The sequence below is a fragment of the Eurypyga helias genome, unplaced genomic scaffold (genome assembly GCF_000690775.1).
Source record: "Eurypyga helias isolate BGI_N326 unplaced genomic scaffold, ASM69077v1 scaffold34207, whole genome shotgun sequence".
In the NCBI taxonomy this organism is placed as follows: Eukaryota; Metazoa; Chordata; class Aves; order Eurypygiformes; family Eurypygidae; genus Eurypyga; species Eurypyga helias.
Window position 1 is genome coordinate 1 of NW_010262945.1, and position 8,682 is coordinate 8,682.

Genomic DNA, 8,682 nt, shown 5'->3' on the forward strand with positions numbered 1-8,682 from the left:
GCTGTATTTCCCCACAGACAGCAGTCAGGCAACGGGCGCCGTAGGATTCATCATTTTTATAAGTTTTCAGGTGGTATTTTCCAGTTCCACGTGGCGACAGAGCGCCACAAGGCAGTGAAGGACACATTCTACTTCTACAGGAGCATTTTGAAGTAGATTGTATCTCATCCCCCTTCTCTGCAGTTTACCAGGTCTTTGAAAGTGTGGCCAAGAAGTATGACGTAATGAACGACTCCATGACTCTAGGGATTCACCGGGTGTGGAAGGATGTCCTCGTGCGTAAAATGAACCCTTCCCCAGGAACACTTCTTCTTGATGTTGCTGGAGGAACAGGTAAATAATTTTGGTGAGTTCCACACGACAATGCCACCCTGCTTTTTTTTTTTTTTCCCCTTCAGTTCCCCCGTCTTTAACACTAGTGAAGCATCTACTTGATTTTCACAGAGAAGGGTTGACAGCTGATTTTTTTGTGTTTTGAAACACAAAGGCTCTGAAAATATTACAGTACTGCTATGATATGTTATGGAAAACTTTCCATTTGTAGGAAGTCATAGACTCTTTGCTTTTAATATGTTCCCTTTACATTTTTATATATACTCTCTCTATAGATACACTTGGGGGTGGTGTTTAATTTAATAAATACATATACATCCATATAAATTAACGCAGTTTGATGTTCAAAGCTTTATGTTCCAATTTCCTGGAATCAGGAAACATTCCAAAACACACGTCTGTCTTTTAAAACAAATGCAGGTGACATCGCCTTTCGATTTATTAATTATGTTCGCTCCGCACGAGAACGCCAGCTCCGGCAGAAGCTCAAGCGCCATCAGAATTTATCATGGCAGGAAATTTCTGAGAGTTACCAGGAAGACAAATCTAAGTCGCTAGGGGATTCCCAAGTGGTGGTCTGTGACATTAACAAAGAAATGTTAAAAGTGGGGAAGCAGAAAGCACAGGATCTTGGCTACTCCGAAGGTAAGTCGTGCATCGTACCATTTCAGTAGCATGCCTGATGGCAGGAATTTGACGCGATAGCCATCAGGTAATCGCCACTTCAGGATTACAACACTCATAGAGCCATGGGTATGCTATAGCTGTGCCTGCATATTTGCCAGCGCTGAGTCACTTTCTCAGTGAGCGTGTATGTAGAATGTTGTTTCAGATGTACAATGATCCTCTTGAATAACACTTTCAGAAATACACATATGTAAGTGTCCATGAGGTCTGATACTCACCTGTTCTTCAAAATTGGTCACACGTTCTAAACCTGCTGGTTATATGTGCAAATGAATCTGATTTTACTAAGGCAGATAATGCAAAAGAGCTCAGCCTTAGAATGATTACACTCAAGGTCTTACAATGAGTATTTTAAGAATCAAGGCAGCAAATACAAAAATTAAAGGACTAAAGTGCATTGTGAACCTATGAAACTTTCCACAGTTAGAGCATATGCTAAGAATACACAGAGAAACTGAATTCTATTAAATATTAGTTTGGAGGTCAATGGATTAATTCACTGATATCTAGAATTTGGTGGGGACCACGCCAATCCTGATTGAAAAGCCTGATTTTAAGAAATAAGACACAGAGAAAGAAGTCCTTCTTGTGGCTCAGCGTTTGTATGATAGTTGTTTATCCTCTCTTCATTTATGGATATTTGGCAAATATTTTAGCAGTGTAAAGTATACCAGGAGTTTCCCAAACCATGTGGGCCTGGGTACCACCATTAGGAACGCCCTGGACAGCCTCTGCTTGAGTGTTACGAGATCTCCTGCACATCCTTTTGCTGCACACTGCTCCACACCATACTGGGACTCCCCTCACAGCTGCAGCCAGGGAACCATCTAGCATTTACTGCTTGTGGCCAGCTCCTGGCACTACGACGGGGGGTTTGTGTGTGTGTGTGTGAAGATGCGGCCTTGCAGGAATGGTCCTCCGAGCAGGTACAAGTGAATTTCCTGCCTGCAAATTGTGTAGGCTGAAGGACATACAGACCAACTCGGATGCGCAAAGGGTCTGAAAGATAAGATGTTGGGTCAAGTTCTCTCAGCTCTTGCTTCCTGCTGGTGGGTTACCCCAGGCCATTGCTTGCCGGCCTCTCCCTTTTCTGTGAAAAATGAAGTAATTGTGGAGGCATTGGTTCTTCCAGCTCTGGCAGATTGCTTGCATCGTGCTTATCTGAGCAGCTTGCCAGCCTGTCCAGAGCTATTTTTATGCATCATAGTTTGGGAACACCTGTATTGTACCAACATTGTAAGTATAAAAGCTTTATGACAGTAGCGTAGGACCTGAAATAAAGCTCAATGCTGCCTCCCAGCTGCTATAAATACAGCCTTTTGTTTAATTGGCTGCACTTTTTAGGTATTTTTCCAACTTACCAAATTCCCAAAATGAGTTTTTCAATTTTCAATTTTTCAATTTTCTTCCTCTGTACATCATAACTGTAGAAGCCCAACTGTCTTCTTGTTGCCTGGGTTGCCTTATGGCCCACTGTGCCACAATTCTGACTTCTTCCTCTTTTTTACTCCCTTGTTCAGTGCACATCCATTTAGTATGCCCTACCTTCTGTTTTTCACGTGATTCTTCTCTGTTGTAGTATTCTCATTTCTGAGCCTGCTTATCTGTTGATTGCCTGAGGTCTAAAAGATTTTTTTTCCTTTAAGCTGTAAAGAGCAGAGTTTTCTTCCCAAGTTCCTGCGTGCATCCGCCAACAGTGGGGGCTGTGCATGCCCAAAAGGAACACGAGTTGCACAATTGCTGATTGTGCCTTTTGCCAGCAGGAGTGGTAGGCTGGAATGCACGTACCCCAGCTCCTCTTGTGTGACAGGACAGCCCCTTTTATGTATCCACTTGAAAACTCCTGGTCTGTGATTTTGCCACAGTGTATTCTGAGGGGCAGTTTTCCTGTTGCTCAAAACCTTTTCTTGATGCTCACTTCTTAGGTGTCTGAAATTTTCAAACTGTCCAGCTTTAAATAACACTGACAGTTGCTGTTTTAATAATGTTGCATGCTGCTTTGCATACAATACTCTCTACAATATACATATGTATATTTTGTACAGATTAAATGTAACTGTATCCTGGCAACAACTGTTGTTTTCTGATTGTGTTTTGCTCTCCTCCATGTCACTTTTCTAGCATATTGCCCTGTGAAACCGCTGATCTCTGCAGGGGCCTCCTGGTTTTTTGTTTGGTGTTTTTTGACTTAAGAACTATTGATTCTAGATTAAGCAGTCTTATTTTTGGTACAAATAACCTGGACATCCATTCTCCACAGATAGACATGGCCTTGATCCACTGGGGTTTTAGGAAGCAACACAGCTGCAACGGGATCCCACACTGATAGTGCTGCTGGAGGGAGTGTGGCTTTCCGTGTTCCTCAGTCTGTGGAAGCTTTCTAGAAAACTCTTTTTGCTGTTTGGCCATTGTTGCATGGCAAGACGTTAATCATTGTTTATAGTTACACTCTGAGCAGAGATTCTCTTTGTGCAACTTTGCCACAAACAAATGGCAGCCAGTATCTGGAAAGCCAGTTGTTTTCCACTATGATGCAAGATTTGGGTGAAGTCTTGGCAGACTGAGATAGTGTGAGCACAACGTGCGTGTATCTGCAGAAGAATGTTTTGGCTGATCTGCAGAATAATTGCTTTGCTTGAAAGACAGCTCTATCGTACAGGGCCTTGAAAGTTTTGTGAGTACAGACCGAGGTGTCTTTCCTCCAACAAAAATGCGAAATTGAAGTATCAGTTTTAAATACCACTTTATGAATAATGATTTTTTTCTGGAATTGATAGGTTCTAGTCTTTCTGAAGCAGTCTTGAGTTCAATTCTGTGTCCTTGCTTTTACTACAGGCTTATCCTGGGTGCTTGGGAATGCTGAAGAGTTGCCCTTTGACGATGATAAGTTTGATGTTTACACAATTGCCTTTGGAATCCGAAATGTAACCCGAATTGATTTGGTAAGTTGCTACAGTGTATCCTGACATGGGTTCCTTACAATTCTCCTGAGGTTTTTATTCTAGCAGAGGGAGCAAGGAGGAACTCCTTTGAACAAAGGAACGTCCTTGTCTACTCCTGAAACATTTAAAATAAGTGGCATGTAGTGTAAAACTTGAGTGAAGAATGCAATTAAATGCTCCACCTTTGTCATAAAAAGTTAGATTTGTACTAGTTGCGCCCAATCCTTCCAGCTTGGCAAGCTACACAATTTCTTCCTAAGGTAAAAAGGGCTGAATGCTACCGTCATTCTCCACCTTCAAACCTATGATATTACAGGATCTACACACAACACTGCAGTCTACATGTCTTAAATCTTCCTGAAGCACCAGATCTGTATCCCACCTGCAGTGGGTCTGACACTTCCTGCCCTGTTCTGTTTCCCTGTCTGGCCAGCAGGACTTGCAGAGCAGAGAGTGGGAAGCAGTTGGCTGCTGCCACTACTGTCACCAAACTGACCTGTTCAGCCCACTTCTGCTCTGTGTCTTCACACTGGCTGGTAGTAGAATTTACCATGAAGAATGAATATGATTTTAATTAGGATAAGTAGTACCTTGTGTTCTAAACAATATCTGTCCTTTGAGAATGACTAGCTGATTTGGGGATGGAGATAGGTTAGATCACCTGTCTAGCTGGACTAGTTATCTGTGTTTTGGAGGAGTGTGTTACCACCTTGGCAATGTTCCTTCTGTGGAAGGTGTAGCGTTTGGATCCAATCCACCTTGAACTGTATGCCTTTGAACTTCTCTTAATGTGGATGGCTTGTCATGATGCTTCGTCTGCACCCTTCTGAAGCATGGGCTCTTTGCCTTCATGGATACAGCAGGCTTCTAGCATAGCACCCTGGAGACCCAATACAAAACACATCCAAACCCCCAGTTCTCTCACAGAGCTCCCATCACGTGTGTGTACTGTTTATATTTTACCCCTTAGGAACATGACAGTTGAAGCCAGCCAGATGTACGACCTGCAGAGATTCTTGAATACAACTCTGCTGTGCTCTTGTATGTAAAAGCATACAGCTGTAAACAGGATTTTGTCTTGGTGATTCAAACTTTTTTTATTTTGGATATAGAATAGAATTTTCAAAGCAGCCAAAGACTTTCTTCTTTGCTTTCCTTCTTCCCTGTTCTCACACACTGTTCATCCAAAAGCCAGTGTTGTTTCTTCTTTGATTGTTTGGGTGTGCCTCATAGTCGAGTAAAATATTTTCTTCTGATTAAAAAAATAAATAAATCTATCATGCCCTCTTAATTTTTAGCTTCTTGTAGCTGAGTCACCTCCCTTTTGGGTTTGGTCTGTAATTACAAGAGCTCTGCTAGCAAACATTCATCAACTAAGAGTAGAGGAAAAGAAGAAAAAATGCAAACCTGACATCATTGTTTAGACACAGAGCCTGCTGTAAATCTATTTATGTAACAGCAAGAGCTTTGGTGTTTGGTTTTGTTGTTTGTTTGGGGTTGGGGTTTTTTGTACTTGTCTTGGGGTGCTTCTCCACAAGTAAAAATTGGAGATTGCCAGTCAGGATTTTCTTTTCTCCCCTCAGTTCATCACTGAGTTGCCATCACATGGTATGGTAATAGCCAGGTGCTGTTCTACAGAAACTAACTTGTGGCATCTGCTTTGTCTCAGGCACTTCAGGAGGCTTATCGTGTGCTGAAACCAGGAGGAAGATTTCTCTGCCTTGAATTCAGTCACGTCAGTAACCCTCTCCTTTCCAGGTAGGAACACGGTGGCACTGTGCCTTGTCACAACGCTCCCTTAGTTGTATGCGGAGTAACACAGAGACACTTTGAGGCCACCTCACTGTGCACTTTTAAAATCAGGTACAGGGTCTGTAGCGTAGTGGTACAGAGATCAACCTGTGTTGGAGAGGGTTGTTTTTAAACTTGTTTGTACTAATCTGTATTTGCTGTCTGTTTGTGCAGGCTCTATGATCTATACAGTTTCCAGGTTATTCCTGTTCTAGGGGAGGTTATCGCTGGTGACTGGAAGTCTTACCAGTATCTCGTGGAGAGTATCCGACGTTTCCCTCCCCAGGTAAGACAGTACTTTTCTGAACTCACTAACACTCGAAACACAGTCCCAGCACAGTCTTGCAGGCAGCTGGCTTATAGGCCTGCAGGGTGTTATAATTATGGAACTATTATTTTTCAGGAGGAGTTGAAGGCAATGATAGAAGATGCAGGGTTTTTTAAAGTGGATTATCAGAATTTGAACTCAGGCATTGTTGCCATTCACTCAGGTTTCAAACTGTGAGTCTACTATGTAGCAAGACACGGGAAGTGTAATTTTCCTTGAGGAATATGAATGCTGTGGAATTTTAAGGTTATCAAGACTGAAGAGGAGTTTTAAGAACTCGTGCAACAGATACTTGTTCAGCAGTCAGACTTAGAAGAACATCGGCTTTTCCCCCTCAAGAAACCTGCAGATGAAGTGACTCCTGTGGTGGTTCTTCCGCTTGCATTTCCTTCAAGTGCAGCATAAAGGATGTGGCTAAAACTGAGCAATGCTAACTAATGAAGCAGCTTCAGTTACTAGCGGTGTGGATACAGGAATAGACTGACTTGATTGAATAAGATGCCCCCCATTTTTTTACTAAGCTTCGAGGAGGATATCATACGAGTGAGAGGTAACTTGGATTTATTAGATATTTATTAAATTGTCATTATCTTTATCATGTGAGGTCTAAGGGATTTTTCTCGTGATTACTTTTTTCAAAGGCAAATGGAAGACTTGTCAAATAAAACAGCTCTGACCAACTTCTTCTCACATAAGTCAGTATTTTAACCTTTCAGAAAGGAGTAGTTCTCAAAGAATGGATTTTTTTTCTGAAGGAGCGTGACCATGTTACTATATTTTCGGATGAGATGACATGTTTTCACCTCTGTATGAAGTCTTTTTCTTTGTCAGTGCTAGATGCCTAATCTCTGTGCAGAAATACGGTGCACTACCTTCTGTTCTTTAAACTAAACTGTTGAAGAACAAACACTTCTGTAGCAGAATACAGGGACAGGGAGTAAAACCAGAAATGTCTAGAGGAGGTACAACTTTACATTCTACAGCGACAGCAGTGTGATAAACTAGTACAAAAAGGTCTCTCTTCTGATTTCACTTGAAATCAGAACAGCAACACAAGGTATCTAAACTCCAGAATCTGCACTGGAGGTTGTGTGTGCTGAAAATAATGCTTCTCGAGAATTGACAGTCTCCTTTTTATCCTCAGGGAAAGATCTCCTGTTGGTCTCAGTTACTGGCTGGTGAGATATTCATAGATTAGCTCAGGCGTCAGCTGCTGTGGATTTGGGGGGTGAAACGGAGATTGGCGTGTTCTTCATTCACAGTGGAATAAAGAGGGTAATGCAAGCACTAAGAGGGCAGAAGTGTAGAGAAAACTTTTAAAGGATAAACTTGTTCCAACAGTTTTATTAGCAAAGAAGCCATCTCTTTAAAGAAAATAAATACAAGGAAGACACTTTTGCTTTTTTTTTTTAGAGCCACAATGAAAATACCAGCTGCTACAGCAAAATCCCTGACCATTAACAATGCAACAAAAGACCTGAAGATCAAGGTCTGTTTCCTCAGGAAGGCTGAAGGTAGGAGGCTGTTGGGAGTTAGTGTGCAGTCCTGCAACCAGGTGCAGGTGTCAGTAACAGTCCGTGGTTCTAACCAGACTTGAAGAGGAGAATAGCGACTTGGCCGAGGTAGAAGTAGATGAAGTGCTTGGTCTCATGAGTCACGTAGCTGCCAAAGTTCCTTCCCACGATGCAGTGCCAAGTGGGATTGTATTTCTTGTCAAACTCCTGCAGGAGAGAGAACTAGGAATTCAGCATTTTCACAAGAATTGTACTGATATTGTCCAACAGGGAATTTTTTGCAATGATATGTCGCTTGTTAGCGAGTATCACTTTGGAAGAAGGCAATTAAGGAGCAGCATATGCTCAAGTGCAAGCATCATCTGTTACTTTATAGCTTATCTGCCGCTTAGTCAGACCAAAAAAAAAAAGTGCTTCCAAGCTGAGCAGGAATAAGTTTACAACATATGTCTGGGGAAGTAACTTTCCCCAAAATTCACACCATGATCTCAAGCCGTAACATTTAAGAACTTCACTGATTGTTCTAAATCCCTACAGATTAAGGCATTGTTTTGACTTCATTAGCCATTTTCAGCAAGGATGCCGAAAGGGCTCTTGACGGAGACTTCTCTGCCACATCCTCGATACTAGGTCACGAGACCACGTTCGGCCTACGCACTGTTGTCGTTGGCCAGCTATGGCTTACAGTAAACTCGTGTGTACGTCTACTGTGAGTACAGCTGTGCGGCCAGGGGTTACATACTGCAGTACCTACAGCTGAAGAGACTTCATGTGAGAGCGTGCAAGAGTGTGTGTTCTGCCCAACCAGACCCTTCTCTACTTGCAGCTCAGTCAGGCTCCCAGTAGGAGTCAGAAAATCTTTCAAACTGGAAGCCGTGAGCCATCTGTTCTGCGTTGCATGAACAGTTTGTCTTACATGTGATGGGGAAAAAATAGCCAACAAAAACACCCACTTCTTATTACAAGGTCAGCAACCCCCCACTTCTCAAATAGGCTCCAAGAGCCCCTGTCCTTGTACCAGGGACAGTCACCTGCCACCGTTCACCTGGACAACGGGACAGCGGCTGAAAAGGCTTAAGTAGAAGGT

The 8,682-nt window shown here is 42.5% G+C and overlaps 1 protein-coding gene across 1 annotated transcript; it reads left to right on the forward strand.

Moving 5' to 3' along the window:
- Positions 1-183: 183 nt before the first annotated feature.
- On the forward strand, positions 184-6,326 carry COQ5 (coenzyme Q5 homolog, methyltransferase (S. cerevisiae); the record flags this gene model as incomplete). Its single annotated transcript, XM_010155892.1, has 6 exons — positions 184-333; positions 754-978; positions 3,856-3,962; positions 5,632-5,720; positions 5,928-6,039; positions 6,157-6,326. Coding segments are annotated over 6 exons (785 nt in total), but the record flags the coding sequence as incomplete, so codon positions are not given.
- Positions 6,327-8,682: the final 2,356 nt, after the last annotated feature.